At 44.2% G+C, this 18759-nt stretch overlaps 1 protein-coding gene across 1 annotated transcript; it reads left to right on the forward strand.

Annotated features, from left to right (window-relative positions):
* The first annotated feature begins 917 nt into the window (after positions 1–917).
* Positions 918–18748, forward strand: LOC119466555 (intraflagellar transport protein 52 homolog). Its single transcript, XM_037727077.2, is given in 10 exon segments — positions 918–1432; positions 1511–1598; positions 10118–10247; positions 11379–11515; positions 11909–12052; positions 13515–13601; positions 14884–15107; positions 15593–15680; positions 17111–17353; positions 18613–18748. Coding segments are annotated over 10 exon segments (1359 nt in total). The 5' UTR covers positions 918–1280; the 3' UTR covers positions 18679–18748.
* The last annotated feature ends 11 nt before the right edge of the window (positions 18749–18759 follow it).

An 18759-nucleotide genomic window follows, 5' to 3' on the forward strand; every position in this document is an offset into this window, starting at 1 on the left:
ATCTGTTCTTGGTGCAGAGTTATACCCGTGTCACACTGCCGCTTCTGATCGCGATCAAGCCCGATCCGGATCGAAATTCTCGAGTGCGATTGGCTCCCTCGCGCAGCTTGCGCAAAGGAGCCAATCACGACCGTGAAATTCGATCCGGATCGGGCATGATCGCAATCAAAAGTGCGCCGTGCGACACCCGTATTAGTGATTTGTAAACTTCGTGCGTCTATTATTTTTCAAGCCGATTTCCGGCAATTAAAAACAAGAAAATTCAGGCCCTAGTCATAATTTTGCTTTCAACAGTCCCTCTACTGTAACTTTATCTCTCAAGTGCGTGCGATTTAATTACAATCGGCCCAGGGTCTATCTCAGAAATACATTTCTGCGTTTTACATGTTTTTGAATAGGCGGCACGCTTCCTCTTAAGAGGAAGCTTTAGCTTGGCGCCTCCCATCTAAGTACATGGGAAATGAGAAATCGTTTTTCTCGGCTGAGCCGTGCTCCCTCAAGGGCTGCAGAAGATAGCGCCAACCTTTCCCTTTCCACACGAACCACTTACTACTACACTGCACCAAATTTGATGAGGTTTGTTGCATTTAAAAGAAAAAGCTAAAATCTGGTGAGCTGCTAGCTGCGGATTTTCAATTTGGGTCATCTTTTTGACAAAGATAGTAAATTTTCAGGAAACGAAACTATTAAGTTGACAACTCTAACTCAGCAATGAAAAACGATTTCACAATTCTGTAAATTATACCATATCTAAAGCGGACAAAATTAATTAGTATATTATACGTGGCTCTTAAATAGCGAGGCCAGTAATTTGTAAATATAACTTTTGCAAATCCCTTAATTTCACATAAGATATAATTATTGACATATCAAATTTGTCCGCTTTGAATGCGCTAATGGATTCAGTTTACAGAGCCGCGATATCTGTTTGACGAGCTACAAATTTGTAAACTTCGTTCTTCTATTTATTTTTTCAAGCTTGCCAATTTTTGAATATTTTATTTAAAATATTCAAGCCCTAAATCGAAATTCCGCTGCCAACGGTCATTAGGATTTCACTTTCTCTCTCAAATGCAACAAATTTCATTAAAATCTGCTCAGTGGTTACCTCAGAAAAGCGCTTCTGCGTTTTACATGAATTTGAATAGGCGGCATCGATGTTGGGCCCGAGCTATGCTTGCTCCGTGCCTGCGCTAGATTGCACCGTGTGGCGCTGCTGTTGTCGCAGAAAGCGTTGCCATGGTGACAGTGGCGCGTAAACAAAACTCCGAAACTCGCAAATGTTGGAGCGCTCCGAGCATGTGCGCCAGCAATCAATGGGCGAGAAAGTTTTCACGATACTGTTCGACTCGTCTAAGCACGAGCTTTTCAGCGTTAGCGATGGCTACAAGGTGCTGCAGAGGCGGCTCAAAAGCATGTGGCAAGTCCAGAGGTAACGAAATTTTATTGTATCAAATCTCTCTAAAGCACGTCGGACATTGCTAAAGCGACACAAAACCTGTCGCATCAGCGGGAATACGCAGATATCGCCCGATGTGTTATCCGGCACCGATGCCTTCGTGCTCGGCGGTCCACGACAAAAATTTACGGAGACGGAGGTAAGTGCCAGATGGCGTGTTTACATTGTTAGGTTAGATATTATTTACACAATCTACGTTACCCCATGCTAGCCCAGAAGGTGCTCTATGCTACGAGTTTCACTAGCAGCACTAGAGAGAGATGGTTTCGCTGTTAGAAGTTTCATATATGCAAATATGTGGAAGGCAGCGCCACCTTCATGCAGAACCCGGTTCACAATATTTCGTGCAGAATGAATCGAAACTAAACGAGTGTCCGCATGAGCATTGTCGCGACCTCACGTGACGATCAAAGTCAAGTTCACCGCTCATCGGCGGTAACACAAAAACGGTAGGCGACCCTAATCTTGATTTATAGGTGTCTCACAGTGGCACTCCTACCTTGGCGGTAATTATAATTATTCCAGACACTTCAGTAACTCAACTTATGCTTTGGTATCACATCTATAATGAAACCCATGAATTTTGTACTGTACTATTATTGTTTTTCTATTTTTTATTTGGATTTCGTCCCCGGTAATCAGTGATTTCTAATTAATTCTAATTATTCCAGACACCTCAGTAACTCAACTAGTTACAAAACTTATGCTCTGATGAAACCCATGAATTTAGTACTGTACTTTTATTGTTTTTTCAATTTTTTTCTGATTTATTTTGAATTTTGTCCCCGGTCATCTCAGGAGGTGAACCGGCAGCGCTGCGCAAGAAACAAAAGTGTCAATCGATGCTTGTGTCACTAAAAAAAAAAAGTGGTATTTGTCGGCGAACCGCAAGCTGATATAATATATATGATAATGTTGAGAAAATACCAATAAGAGAATGTTATGCTGCAGCTTATAGGTTAGAATGGTACTACCGGTAAATTAAGGCCCTGCGCAGGACTATATGTATCTCTTCTGGTCAGCTTATGCGTTTTATTATTTTTGGCTGGAAGCGCAGCATTACAATATCACGACGCCAAGTTTTAACGCGACAGCGTAAAAGGCCCCGTGTCGCAGAAAATCCGGCGTCGGTGTTGGCACCGGCGGCCAAAAACATCATCCCGAACCACCCCGACCACGCAGGCCCTCCGCGTGGCGTTAGTGCACTAATTTGTTCCTTGCAAAAACACCATCCAGATGGCGCTCGCCTCCTCGAAAGCCGCGCGCGGAGGCGAAGCTGGAGTAAAAAGATAGCTGCAGCTGCCAGAAAGCCTGATAAGCAGCCAGATATCCTTGAATGCTATCGCGTACCACTTTTAAAGGTGAAGCTTAAGCGTACGTCCTCCAAATTTTTATCTGAATTCGTCTCAGCATCACCCCCAAGTTGATCTTGAACAACGAAGGACTTTCGGAACACTTTTTTCATAAGCTACATTTTATCATAAATTTCCTTCTAATTCCCGCTTTCACCAGGCAAGTTTCAGGGGCAAGACTACAAATTGGGACAAAGATTGCCCTTCTCTTATGCATGTCTTACTTTGTGGACGCCAGGATACACTAAGTGCAAACATGTCATGGCTGCAACAAAAGCTGGGCTGGTGTTGTTAAACAGAACAAGGAATGAGTTCTGCCAGGCCGATAACAGACTGACAAGAAAATAATTTATTTCAAGCATAAAGGTGACTCTCCCTGACTGCCTTGAGCTCCAGCGTTGTACCGTTTCACTGGCAGTCATGACCAGAACATCAGCAATGGAGAAGAAAATTAAAAATTAAAAAAAAATGGACAGGACGAAAAAAAAAAAATCAGAGCCCCTTTCTTAAAGAAAGGTGGTTGAACGCGAAGCTTTCGCCCATGCAAACTTGCACCAACCTGTGTTGGTGAAAGCAACATAAGACAAACTAGAAATTGTTTTAAGCTTGTATTTCCTCACTCGTGTCGGCGTCTGCGTACGAAAAAAAAAAAATAAACCTAAGCCGCGCGAAAATAAAAAATTGCTAGTCGGGCTGCGGAATCGAACCACCGACCTCCGGGTTGCGATTACAGGCGTCTACTCCGTCCGGAGGAGGGAAAGGGCGTGATTGCGTGTTCGCGCGCCTCGCGCCCGCCGTTTCCCGCCAGTTCAGGCAACACCAACTGTTGGCGCTGAGCCGTGCTCCCTCAAGGGCTGCAGAAGATAGCGCCAACCTTTTCCCTTTCCCAACGAACCACTTACACACACACACACCAACTGGAGAGCTTTTCTAGAGGGTGTTGGTTCAGGCCCGGCAGTTAGATGGGGAGGCAGCGTTTGGTTAGTTCTGACGAAGAGCAGGCTGCGTTGAAAGAACGGCAGCAGCAGCGGGCCCGTGAACGTCTCAAACGCTCAAAAATCTAACCAACCCCTCCCCTAGGGTTGGACAAGCTTTGTGTGCACCCCTGTTCCCGGTAGGGGAGGGGTTTAATTTTTAATCGAAGCTTTATAGGCTCACAAGTTTCGGCGGTGGTGGTGGTGTCACGCTGAAAAGTGGGCCGATCCTGGTGATAGTGCAGAAAGTGTCCAAGCTCAATGGCACATACCAGGGACAAAAAAGAAAGAAATAAATAGCGAAAGAGAGAGAAAGAAAGAGAAAGAGTGAAAAAGAAACAAATCACCAGCCCTTCTTCTATGTTTAAACATACCAGGGACAAAAAAGAAAGAAATAAATAGCGAAAGAGAGAGAAAGAAAGAGAAAGAGTGAAAAAGAAACAAATCACCAGCCCTTATTTTATGTTTAAAACGTTTATGTTTTATTGCCGTGGCATGTCGTGAACTTTACATTACCCTGACGAAGGTCAGATACACACCCGTCAAGACTTCACTTACCCCCATTTTCTCTACGGGGGAAGGGCTGGTGATTTTTTATGACACACTTTCCGTGTTTGAACCTGTTACTCTATCAAAAGACAAGCAGGCAGGCCACAGTGACGTGTCTGACAATCTGCTTGGTTCCCTGCCCACACCGCGTGTGCCAATTCGCAGAGAAGTTCAGCACCTCAAAAAAAAAAAAAAAACACTGCATACGTGAAGGGGCCGGCAGCTTATTTGCCGCACCTGCAAATTTGCAAGTGAGAAATTCGACCAATGGACACAGGCTTGAGGTGTTCACTTAACCACCCTCGCATGTAATGAGAACACAGCACATACCTCATGTGATTCAGCTCAGTCCAAAGCACTGGGCACAGAACCAGCGTCTTGAATAGATTTTTGGCTACACTGATGCAAGACCTGTTAAGAGAAATTGGCTGAGCGTGAGACATAGCGATGAGGATTAAAAGGGATGCATGCCTACCGATGAAATTGCTCGAGGCACTGATTACAGCAGATTGTCTTCTGCACTCCGTCTTCCTTTTCTCCGCAATGCGTGCCAAGTAAAAGACCCTTCTGCCTTTTCTCTGCAACTGTGAAAGCAATTTTTGATTAAGAGGTGATGTGCAAAAAAGCAAAAGCCGTGTGAATAATAGTACCTGATGAGGCAAGCAAGTGCCAGGCATTGGAAGTGAAATATTTCTCGAGCTTTGGTAGGCAGGCTGTGTCGTCAAGTAGGGCACTTGGCTGTTGGCTCTGGGCATACTTCAACCTCAGGTTCTTCCACGAGGCTTCCACCATTCAACACAAGGCAGCAGACGGATTCACTGGCTATGCCAGTCAGAAGCACTGCAACGTAGAGTGATTGTGTGCATATTTCAGCTATTTAATAAACACTAAATGTTAACAATAAATTTAGCTAGACTGATGGACTATGCCTTTGTAAATGTGTCAGTGTTCATTCCAAGCAAAGTGACAACCTATGGTCGCACCTCATTATAACAGAAGTCGCACCACTCATTACTGCACCAGAAAGCGGACCTGAGGGCCACCCTTTGAGTGAAATCGGCACTGTTTTGATCAACATTCCCTGGTGACTGCAGAGAATACTTCACAAGTGGGCACTGTCAATGCTTGTTCAAATGCACTAGAATGAAGGTGTGTTCCTCAGGCTACTCCACGTCATAGGAATTGCAGAGGAATGTTATCAATGCACATATCTCTGGTCGATTAAGATGCGACATTTTGTTCAACATGGTAAACTTATGGAAGAGCTTCGTGCCAATGCTCCTTAATTAGCGAATGCCGGGGTTAATCACTGCTAAAATCGCAAGTGCACATAGCGCATTGCCCAAAAGCTAAGGTAGAGATGTGTGACCCACACAGTGCGATGCCAGAATCCTGCACATTGAACTGCACTAACGATCTTGAAAGTGATGCCTGACCTGTAAAATTGGACAAACTTCATTTTCTCCCCCGTTATAATGCATTGTAACTATTTTATTGAAGTCGAACTTTCATATAATGAATACGGATATAACAGACTATTGAACATAACGGTAGTTATCGTGTCGGATGCGACTTTATCATAATGAGGTTTGATTGTATTATTATTATTATTGACTATGATGTGCCAATTATAGATGAAATGTAACATGCCATCAACAGGAGCTGGTTCTATGTTTTGAGTGGTGGAAACCCCGTTTGTGTCTTTACCATTTCTGAACATGCAGAAGCTGTATTCTTGCTAAAAGCAATGCTTTTTTGTTTTTTGGACAGTATGGAAGACTAACCTGTCACTTAAGCTTGATTCAATGTCTGCCTCTACTTTCCCTTTTAAAAGAAAATGATTAAGATAAGTGATTAACAGCAACTCGACTGTTGTGTTATCTGTAACAGTAATTGCCCCTTTATCTGCATAAAATCACCTCTTGTAGATATGGAAGGGCGACATTTCCTCCCCCCAACTTATGTACTCAGGCAATGTGCATGTCAATAAACAGAGAGGAAACTGCTGCAAAGGCCTAAATTTAGGATGTATGCAAAAAAACAGCAGGCACATACACTGACTCTTCACCAACCATTACTCTGAATGACATTCTAAAGTGGGAAGCATATGATAAAAAGAAATAAATAAAGAAAAGGTGTCTCAAGAATGCTGATCGCTTTTAACCAGTGCCTGTAGAGCATTGCAGCTCAATAAAGCCTTACATTTATCTCTGGATATCTCGGGAAGTTACTTGAACAGCACAGGCTGGCTGTCCTTTGAGTCCCTTTTTCGCTTCTGAGCCTGACAAACTCTTTCTTCGGGTTGGGTGAAGCAACTCTGAAATGACTTGCCACCGGGCAGCTCACCAGAATTAGGATGTGAGCACAATACTACTTCTTGGTTACCGATCTCCTGGATATATCTTCGCATGGATCCAGAAAAACACTTTGGGTCGGCACTGTACGTCTTGCTCAAGTCAGGCCGAAGCAAGCTGACATAATGAACGGTGCGTGGCTTGGGCACCTTGGGCGCATCTGCTGCATCCACTTTGAGCCACAAGACTTCGAGTCCTCCAAAAAGAAGAGCCGTGCACCTTCGAAAGACATCAGGCCTGCAGTCCGCCAGACAGTGCGCGCAATGGGTTGATGAGCTGCATTGCATAATGATCGATGTCGTTGACTCCTTTCCGTAACCGAAAGGCCAGGACTCTGGAGGAATCACGCATCCTGTGAGCTGCCGGAATCAGAGGCAACATCCGGCTCTCCACTTCACTAGAGGAAATCCAGCTTAAACGACTTAAACCAACGCATTTTCACAGTCTTCTCCAGATCAGGCTGCCCGCCGCGCTTCGTACAGACGGCCAGAAAATGCCAGCACAGCAAGCCCGTCTTTTAAAATGCACTACAGCTGCACCGCTGGTGTTCTAGCGAGGTCATATAAGCGTCATCTTAGCCTGTACGTAGCATCGTATTCTTCAGGCGTCATGCTGTACAGGCCTGCTCGTGCATTTAAATATAGCTTTGCGTCCCGTCATGTTTTTAAACAAAAGAGTGACGCCTGTAACAGCTTGTAAGAGCAGATGACAGCACAAAGGCGGCTGGCCAAATTAACGGCAAACGGCGTCTTAGTTTCGGTTTCGCTGTAGCCACGACGTTCCTCGGTATACAATTTCGTAGCACCAATCCTACTCCTAAACAAACTCATACCAAACCTTGCTCTGCTTTTGAGCTACCTGAACTGTGGTTATCATTCTGAAGTGTCCGTTGAGACTACATCGACGAAGCAACGGATTGTGACAACTGTTTACATCAACGTTGGTTTCAACGTTGGTTTACATTACGGAGCTAGCCACGTGATTATTGAGCAGCTGCATGCAAGCGTGTGCAGAAAGCATATTCAGCTGTCATTTCTGTTCACAGTCCAGCGCGTATTAAGTACGGCAGCACTAAAAAAGCTCTCGCTGGTGTGGCTCAACGTCGCAGCTGTGAAACGGAGAAACAAACAAAACATTTGTATACCTAGCACACGCACCACTGGTCGGGTACGTAGTCCTCGAGGAGGCAAAGCCCTCGATGCGCCTGCGTGCTTGCAAACACTGCGTTCACATACTTTAGGTCAGGTTTCGAGTCCAACCCGTCACTGCAGTGAGAATTCACGACTTCTATCATCTTCGCGGGCCACTCACGAACACAGTACACGATTTTTCACTTGGAATTAACTATCGCAACTCCATCTCGAAGTCGGCGAAGGAACCGAATGTCGCGCCCAGCTCCAGAGCACTGTGCAGAGTCATGCTACGTACCCGCACGCAAAGAGAGAGAGAGAGAGAGAAAAGAACGATTGATATGAGCTCCCTTCCGCATAAAAATATGAACATTCACGGAACATCACGAAATGCACCGAACAACGCCACAGAACACCTATGACTACGGCTTTTTACAGGCGGCGCACCGAACAGCTACCACTAGCTACCACCAGCGACCACCCCGCATCTATGCATGGCATAGAGTTTCTAAATAAATACTTATAATAATATGAAATGATGCATGGCGTCGCGCGACATCGAGTCACGTGATATCACGCGGCGAAATTGCCGCGCAACTGGCCGCTCGAGGCACTTTACGTGTATTCGCGGGCTTCTTTCACGCTCGGAAAATCACTTTCATGTAGCACGTATTGAGCAATAGAGAGCTGTATCGGGAGTTTCTCATGTTGCTCTACAATTTTCTAAATGACACTTTTATAATTAGGACAGTACTTCTCGAGTTAGACAATTAATTACAATTACCTTATTGTAACTCAGTAACGAAAATGTTACTGGTGGCTACTCCACTATATATATATATATATATATATATATATATATATATATATATATATATATATATTGATGAACAGCACTACCAAATCACAACTATATGGTTATTTTAATGCAATTAAAAATGCACTCGTAACTGCAGCAACATTAAGTACCGGTTGTGTGCATGTGCTTTTTTATTTTTTCAGACTACACTGCATTTTTTAAACATTGCCTGTGGCAGGTACCACAACTGTCGTCCTTGAGCTGGATTACTCAATCGAGATGCTCAACGAAACTTAAACATGACTTCAGTCTTCTAATTGCTAAGTGAAATGCTCAGCATGTACTAGAAATCGTACTCCTTCCGAGTAACTTCTTTTAAGCACTATATAGGTTGAAAAATTAAGCGGTAAATGCGAGAGAAATGTGCTAGGCATTACATCGCACACCCTTGAGGTCCCAGATCCATGATTTAAACCGCGTTCACCACATTGAAAAGTGCTGTTCAGGAACTCATTTGACACACGTCCTGTGTCTTTAAGGAGCAAATTGTTACTGATGGTGATCCGGAGTAGGCCACCGTCAGCTGCACTATATATATACATACACCTCTACCACATGACCGGTTTCCCACACTTCACACTCACTTTTTTCCACTTTGACTCATAATGCTAACGCATTGAAAGGGAACACAAGGATTGTTTGTCAGAATTTTGAGCTTCACATTACTTTGCAGGTCATGCAAATTCTGGTAGGTTGATCATGTGTGCAAGTACCATAACACTAGAACAATGCTAGTTACAGTTTTGCGATGCAAGTGTAGGTGAATGTCAATGTAGATGTACCAGGTATGATAAGGGTATGCATTTGAACCTTGATATAATGAATTATCAAATATAATGAAGTGAATGTAAAAATATATATTCATGATTTTTCTTTTTCAAGAACATGTGCATGTATGCTTTAATTAACATTGGATATAAAGAAGGATATACACCTCTACCTCTACCAGTTTCCCACACTTCACACTTGGAGATTAACAAAGAAGCTCGAGAACAAGTTAAGGACCGCAGAAAGAGCGATGGAATGAAAAATGTTAGGCCTAACGTTAAGAGACAGGAACAGAGCGGTGTGGAACAGAGAACAAACAGGGAAAGCCGATATTCTAGTTGACATTAAGCGGAAAAAGTGGAGCTGGGCAGGCCATATAATGTGTAGGATGGATAACCGGTGGACCATTAGAGTTACAGAATGGATACTAAGAGAAGGGAAGCGCAGTCGAGGACGGCAGAAAACTAGGTGGAGTGATGAAGTTAGGAAATTTGCAGGCGCAAGTTGGACTCAGCTAGCGCAAGACTGGGGTAATTGGAGATCGCAGGGAGAGGCCTTCGTCCTGCAGTGGACATAAATATAGGCTGATGATGATGATGATAAAGAAGGTATTTTTGTGTCGAATGTGACTTCATTATAATGACGTTTGACTCTACTGATATGCCTTTGCAGTTTTCAGCCTTGCGAGATTTTGTGACTCGAGGAGGGAGGCTGCTGGTTTTGCTTGGTGAAGGTGGGGAACGCCGCTTCCAGACCAACATAAACTTCCTGCTTGAGGAATACGGCATTGTTGTCAACAGCGGTAGGCACACTATTTAATAAAAGAGAAAGCAGCTCACCATTCTGGAGTGCTGCAAACCACGTAGCGCTTTGTCATGAAGTAGAATGCATGCTGAAATCAAAGGTTAATAAAAGAACATACTACCAGCAAGTACACGTAATTCATTTTACTTTGCAAGTTATGAGCTTGTTCTTTGGGTAACCTTACTCTGCAGCAGTCAACAGGTGTGAGCATGATCATGTATATGTTTGTGTGGTTTAGCATAGCATAATCTGAGCTGTCATAATCTGCAGCCATGAACGCATATTTCTTGTAGACACGTTGTGCATAAACCAGATAGTGCAATTACTTGTTCTTGCTGGAAACAATGAGAATGGACCTTTCCAGAAATGCGCGTGCACCACTGAGTCTCTGCATAGTCGAGGTGAGTCTCCAGCGGCCGGTGCTCCGACTTCCCATACTGCCTTGCTGCCCGCCGCTGACGGTGCACACGCATTTCTGGAAAGGTCCACTAATAAAAGACAAAGGATGGTGGTATAGAAATACAGATAATTAGCTGCAAATTATAATGATGTTTTACTGATTACAACAGGAACATTCTTGTTTTTATCTCTGATGGATAATGTCAAGTAACACGCTCGTGTAATTATTTTAGGTACACATTAAAGAACCCAGGATGGTCGAAATCAATCCAGAGCTTCCTCCCATAATAGCATCCCTCATAATTACCTGCTGTACGGTTTCAGGACGTTAAATCCCACAGTTTAACCAACATTTTAATATTGTTACCTGTTTACACACTGCCTTCCCTCAGTATTGACACATGGTTTACCTGTGCACATCTTTTTACCTGGGCCGGTATTTTGTAGCGATGCCTTTCCGGTGCTAATGCCTTTTCGCGCTTATCGCGCTTTGTCAGTGGTCAGAGCGACTGGACCGCTCGCGTTATCAACGGGATCAGCCGGCCGTGAGCAGTGGATGATAAGACTACTATAGAATAAGTCATAAGGCATCGCTACAAAATACCGGCCCTGTGTATTTTGTGGTGTAGGTTTGTTTTATTTTGCATTGCTTGATGCAACTTAGCAGAGTTGACAAGCATGTGGGAAAAAAAACAACAGCAACAAAAAACCTCTTTTCTCAAATCAATAGATGCTGTTGTGAGGACAGCCTATCACAAGTACCCTCATCCAAAAGAAGCACTCATCTCTGATGGAATCCTCAACAGAGCTGTGAACAGGGCTCTTGAGGAGACGGCGCTTGACTCCAATTTGAGTGGCGACTAGTCGGTGAGATCATTGTGGAGCTTTACAAGCATTATCCCCTTTGCTAGTGAGACCCCGTAATTATGGAGCAAATAAGTTTTGATTAGTCACAATGACGATACGCCTTGCATATCTCATTCAATTGTAGTCCCTTACATATGCCCAAAATACACCATGTCGCAAAGGTAGGTGCACACCTGTACACACGGCAGTGGCTAGCCGGGCAGCTTTATTGTGTTTATCTGGAGGGCCAGGCGTCGACACTTTTTTTCAGCTCATCTGATGTAACTCATTCGTGTCTCGTTCAGTGTGCTTTACAGTTTTATACTGATGCACTGAACATTTATCTTCACCTATCACTGCTGCCGGCACAACGAGCTCACGCAAAGGCTTGTGCCCGCTTCAAAAGTGCAACAGTGTTGTTCCTGCAGAGGACTGACGTTCGTCTACCCGTTCGGTGCCACGCTAAATGTTGCCAAGCCTGCAGTGGCTCTCCTGTCTACAGGGGGCTGCTCTTTCCCCGTGGCACGTCCAGTCTGTGCACTCTACATCGGGCAAAAGGTGAACATCTTGTGTAAACTCAAAGGTAAACTCAAAGAGAGAAGGTTTAAAGAAAGGCTGGGGGGTTTAACCATGACTGAGCTCAGTTCACTACCCTACACTGGGTGAGAAGGAAAGAGGGGAGAATAAAAGGAGGAGATAGGATAGAGTTCAAGCCCATAGAAGATGCAGGCAAACTGGAATCTGCAACACTGCCTTGTTATTCGTTCCAACGGGGGTAATGCTGGACAAGGGGCGAGCTGGTGGAAACGTCATAGCTAGACACGCTGCTTAAAAGCATAACAAGCTAAGTTATCAACAAGCAGTCGGACAAGGTGAAGCGTGAACTCACTGAAGTTATCACGTGCTCCTTTGACCAGATGGAAGGAGAAATTATTGAGGCGTTTGAAGTATGCAGTACTGACAGATGTGCAAGAGCACTATCGATAGCTCTTACTAAAAATTAATAGAATTTTCGAACGCAGCGCATGTTCAAAAAACATGAAACGTAAAGATCTTAAGTGCACATGTTGTTGAGGGAACTCGGGGAAGTGAGCTGTGCGGTTTTAATCTGTCTTTCTTGCTCTTTTTGTGAGTCTGGTTTGCTTCTCTGTTATTTTTCTTTTTAACTCTGTAAATAAGGCCCACACTGTTATGGAAACAATTCACTTGAGAGTTCACCCTTCACCTTACCTGATCCGTCTTGTAGCCAACCTGTCCCCCATTAGGAGGAGAGAGCACCTCCTGTTTGAACTGTTGTGCTAAAGTACAAAGGGCACATGCTGCTGTTTCTGCAGTGGTTTTTGAGCAGGGACTCAAGCGGGATTGCAGCAGTCCAGAGGGCATTATGGCGGCGCGCCCAGGCAGTTCTCATTCGGAAGGCCTATCAGATGGCCACTGAGTTTGAGAGTAGCTTCAGAAACCATAGCAACGCTCTTGTGGCTTTAAAGTATAAGGTTTTAAGGTACAGCATGCGATGCACATATAGGGACGACTCCCAGACTCTGGCCTTAAAGAGTGCTGTTTCTTGGGCGAGTTAGGATTGCATACTGGTATGGGTTGCACTTTATAAGACACGGACACAGGAAGGCACATGGATAAACAAATGGGAGCACTCTAGCAACGGCGATTTGCACCATGTATCATAAAGCAAAGGCCATCCCTAATTCCTAATTGCCTTCCACCTACACATACAACAAAAAGCTGTAGACGGCCACTAAACAAATCAGCGCTCTCAGTCAAGCGAGTGGTCATGCAAGGTTTAATAAATAGATTAATAGAAACAAGGACCGCACGCACATTATAGTCATTCACACATCTGTTATTATTACGTCGGCTGAATCCCTGGAGGTGAATTTTTAGTGAAAGTAGAACTACTGCTCATGCGATATGCATAGACAAAAACGAAAGAAAAAGAAGGAAAGAGCTTATGTTTTGGTCCGTGTGTGTGAAAAACGCTGGACTGTACGTTCTTGTCATGCAGGGTGTGTCAGGAAGAATAGTGGTTCTCGGCTCATGCCATCTTCTCTCGGACCACTACTTGGACAAGGAGGACAACAGCAAAATCAAGGTGGGTTGACTAGAGTTGCACTAAACTCTTTTAACACCGTCATTATTTTGCACTTTGTGCTTAGGCTGACCAAAGAAACTGATACATATATGTATGTGCGAAGGCAACAATAAATTGCCAATTGAAATTGAAATTTCGAAAATGGTACTCCACAAAGCCGCTCAAGGAAGGGGAATCCAGGCAGCAACAAGCCATCTTTATTTGTGTGCCAGGGCCAAGCATAGGAAGCGGTGGAAAGCGATGCCACTAGTGGGAGCCCACCGATGGCAAAGTTAGTTCTAATTGTTTTATTGTAAATTTAGCCCTTATCTTCAATTATTTACATCTAGTCATAATTTACCCTATGCTTTCCAATTGGCTTTATTGTCTGTTGGCCTCTTTTAAAGGTTGAGAATCTCAGTTCCCCTTATTCTCAAGCACCAGGCCAATCACTTGTAAGCAGAGCACACTGTCTACCACCGGCTTTGCAATTTAATCGGTAGTCTAAGGTAGACTACCGATCTTAAGGCCAAGGGGCGACAAAAAAATTCCACGACACAAATCTTTCTTTGGCTTGCTAAAGATACATATGGGCCATGTGCTAGTAGAAACAATTCAGTTTTGCTTGAGTAATTTGAAAATGTGACATAATGTTCCTGTGGCACGCAGTAACTGGCTATAGCGATAAAGCAACAAGTGTTTCAAAATACATTTCTTGCTGGTTGCTGTATAATTATAACAGCTATGTGAAATTGCAGCCATAATTTCAAGTGTGACACAAAACATGGATGAATTGAACCATATGGGCAGACAGAGCATGTATTACTTTAAAAAGTCCAGCTCTCTTTGTCTGCCTGTGGAGTAGTAAACATATGGATCAATAGAATCACCTCCAACATTCATTAACCCCTAAACAAAAACAAAAGCAACATGTCACTTAATCAAAATGGAGCTGTTCAGAGGGATAACCCAAGAACAACGCCCATATTCGCCAACCAGTTGATAAATCAGACCAGTCACCGACCAGTTGTGATAGCAAACGTACTACTACTACTACCTACTAGCAAAAGCGGCCGGCCAATGGACAAACTTCATATCGATCAAAAGCTTTGTGAAGAATTCGGACCCAGGTTTGTCCTTCATTACAATCTTTGTTCTCCATTTCGTGCTTTTTTATTTTGATGCTACAGAGATTTTACGAATGTCACCTATTCAGCACAGTAGCCAAGGTTTCTCAAACAGCCATGAATGTTGTCGGTATTCGCGTGCAAGCATTTACCTTCCTCCCCGACCCACTATGCAGGATGTGTTGTTCCATTTCCTGACCAGCGATCAAGTGCAGCTGAATGCCATTGATGCTGGAGACCCTGAGGTGTTTGACTACAACCCCATTCCGTCACTGAGCACGATTGCCGATGCCCCATTCTGCTGCCTCCAAGAGGGAGAGGAACTGCCCAATGACCCCATGGAGCTGTTCCGCAAGCAGCTGTATAGCCTCGACAACTCAATGCTGCCTGCAGTTATCAAGTGAGACGATTTACAGACCTGGAAATAGCAACTAGCTAGCTTCTAGGCTTACGCTGGTTACTCGCACAAGACAAACAATAAGCTGGAGTGACCATCGGAAGAACAACTAAAATGCTCCGGCTAATTGTGTGCTTGGAATCGTGTTATACAAAATCGCCTGTGCCGTTGCCTACACAGAACTGATAGCATTGTATTTCTTTAGCTCAAGCATAGATGAGTCTGTGTAGCACTTTGTTTTTTAAACAAATGCTGTGCTTGAGCTCGGGACAATGTTAAACTTGCCACAAGAGCAATGATCGCTTGAGTGCTACTTTGCATATGTTTGCACTCTCTTTTTCATGTCCACATCAGTGCACCTTAAATTCTTTATGTGTGTCCAAACAAATGGCTGTATGCACATCGTGAATTACCATTATGCAGGAAGGGTTTTTGCAAGTGCCTAGTGCAGTGCATGTGTTATGTCAGCTTTCATTTCTTGCACCTAGTGCCTATGAAGAGCTTGGTGTGCCGCACGAGCCTCTGCGACTGATCAGTCCACAGTTTGAATGCCCACTGCCACCGCTACAACCTGCGGTAAGTTGGCAGTCACCTACATTTATGCAGTTCAAGTTTCAAAGTTCTCAGTAGACCTGAACAACACCGCATCGTGGTTTGACCATTTGCCAGTGTCATAAATAAAGAATGAGACCCACAAGTGCATGCATGTTCAAGCAATGTGGCTACGATCACCATAATGAAATACATATGGCAGCGGGTATGATCACATGCACTGTGGCTTCCAGACTTCTGACACGTGCTGATCCTCGAGATAAGTGACATAAGAAGACACAGTCGAACCTTGTTATAACAAAGTCACATCTGACACAGAAATAACTTCGCTATACCCGATATTCGTATAAGCGTATACTGGTTACATGCAGATATCATTGATAAGCATTTTAAATATAGTACTTAATTATATCTGATAATTTTTTATATCCATGATTTATGTAGAGGTTCTACTATATACAATATAGTTATAAGCATATGTTCGTTAAAGGGCCCCTCACTAGACCCCATCAGAAATTTTTGGTTTTGCACTGGAACCTGTAATGTGTCATCTAGGGAGTTCTTTACGACAATTATTTTTCAAATACCGGTTCATCATTAGGGGAGATGGGAGAAATTCAAGTGTCATGTTGCCATGCTTCCAGGAGGTGAGCTTCACTGTCAACATACTTCTCTCTCCGCTAGCCTCGACTTTCCTTCCCTGCCTTCTCCCACACCAGAGTGGAGGAATTGTGTCATGCTCATGTCATGAGCCCCAGCTCCTTTTTTTTTTCTTCACTTTGCTTTTCGCAGCGCACTTCCAGTGGGGGTGTTGCACATTCTGCATTAGATGATTTACCGAAGCCATGTGCCATAATCAGTGCCATTGTAGGCAGTGTGTCTCATAGAGGCGTTTATGCTTGTGACCTTGATTCTCTGGTAGAAAGCGGGCCTCCCTCTTGAGAGGGAGGCCCAATGTCAGTCGCTCGTGGAGCTCGCTGCCTTCGGACCCATCAGGGGTGGTAGATATATAACAGCACTGGAATGATCGGGCCACGACTTCCTCAGACACGGATGCCCAAATCTTGGACACAAAGCTCGTGACGTCTTGCTACGAGGGTTTCTTCAGATTTCCCTTGGGCGTTACTGCCCCAGTGCGGATGACGACAGCCTACGTCTTGCAGAGGCTGTCTTTAAACAGTTTCATCAAACTCACGTCTGCAGGCTGGAGGATCGGCATGCAGCCACCTGGCACATACATAATGCCCGTGTCCTTCTACACGAAGGCCTTGCGGGTGGTGTCAGTGGGTTATCTTTGGTGTTGCGGACAAAATGTCAAATCATGCCAAAAACAGGGGTGTGTTTTCCTTCAGGGCTCACTCAGCATATTCCGGCATATATGCCATCATTAAAGGGTTAAAATCTCGTGATCTGACATTGTACCATGCCCTCTCATGGCAAACAAACTTCTCCAGGTCTTCCCACCGTGCTTCAGAGAACCCAGCGGGCCACCACTGGAGTTGTTCGACCTGGACGAAGAGCTGAGCTCGGAGAGCCGTCGTCTGGCCCAGCTTGCTAACAAGTGCACCGATGAGGACTTGCACTATTTCCTGTTGCAGTGCGGACAAGTACTAGGCATCAACACTGCCACGGGTGACCCGAAGCACATCATAGAGCATGTGCTCACGCGCCTTGTCGAGTTTCGAAAGCTCAACCAGGTCAGTGCTCCAAGCAACTTCTCAACACTGCTGGACACAGTACTGGCGTGAATTGCATGTGGCATTTCATTATTCAGCAAGCCACATCCGCAGCCCTGCGTGCCGCTGTTAGCAAAGTGGCATCTCGGCTTCTGACAAAAATAAGCATTGATGAGATGTGCCCCGAGTTCTGCCAAACGCACCTGCAGTGTCGCTCCATTTGGCATATGCTTTGAACTTGTCACTCTAAAGATAGTATAATGCATCATTTGTTGAGTGTGTGGGGAATGGAGGCCTCATATGATAGTTATGAAGTTGATAGCAACCTAGCTAAGCAAAAAGAAAGAAAAAAAGGGGGGGGGGGAGGGACGGGTAAGTACTTCACTGTCCGGCTTCATGTGCCACTGGCGCCATTATGGGTGCGTAAAAATTGCAAACAGTATTAGCACACCTTGTGGCTTGCATAGACTTAGCTGTCACTTAAATACTGAAACAATATTTGCAGCATTCATTTTTTACCACCCAAGAGTCACGTTAACGTTCACCCAATGTTTGGTTCACAAGAATTTTTATAACTTTTTATGCATTCTGCCTCCTTTAGAATGCAGCTGATACGACTCTGAAGCCACCATGACATGTGCAAAAACTTTACATTTGCGTTCACTACAGTCTTGTCTGAATGCTTGTCAGTACTAAGAGCACTCGTTTGGCAATCTCAAGTTATAATAAAGGTATAAAATTTAGACTCCGAAGGCCTCTTTGCATTAGTTATGGAGGACGAGGACAGGCAATGGCCATCAGTACGAACACAAAGGAATCGGCAAAGCTTTTGCGACTGAGTGAACAATTACGGTCTTTAAATATTTACAGCATCGCAGTCTATCCCGTTCAGACATGTTCAGACCCCTGCACCAATGATTTCCCTTTCTTCCTCTCTAGGACTTTCTCACCACACTATTAGTTTTTTGAAGTTGTTTGGAAATAATCATTTTATGTGACTTCGCACTGGTTTGCACTATAGCATAAAAAATTACACATGATGCCCAATCTTCCCACCGTGCTTCCGAACACAATTCCGAAAATGACGACGACAAGTGGTTAGAAAGTTAATGCTTTAATCCGATTGTCCCGACTTTTGCCCCAAGCAGGTTGCGTAACAATCTGCATTACAGTTACATGACAACTCGCATCGTTGCAAACAAATATGCCGCCATCATGGATTCTGAAAATCTGTAGATTTTATTTTTACTATGCTCTTATTTTTACTATGCTCTGTGCAGTGTGGAGACCCAGTGCCAGGGACATTAGAAGAGCAAGACATCATAGCCGACCAGGACAATTTGTGATGATTAGCAGCATCGCTCTTGAACTTATATTTGAGCAAATGGCAATGAACTCGAAGTAATGACGAAATAAATGACGCCATT

Source organism: Dermacentor silvarum, chromosome 10, assembly GCF_013339745.2.
Source record: "Dermacentor silvarum isolate Dsil-2018 chromosome 10, BIME_Dsil_1.4, whole genome shotgun sequence".
Lineage (NCBI taxonomy): Eukaryota > Metazoa > Arthropoda > Arachnida > Ixodida > Ixodidae > Dermacentor > Dermacentor silvarum.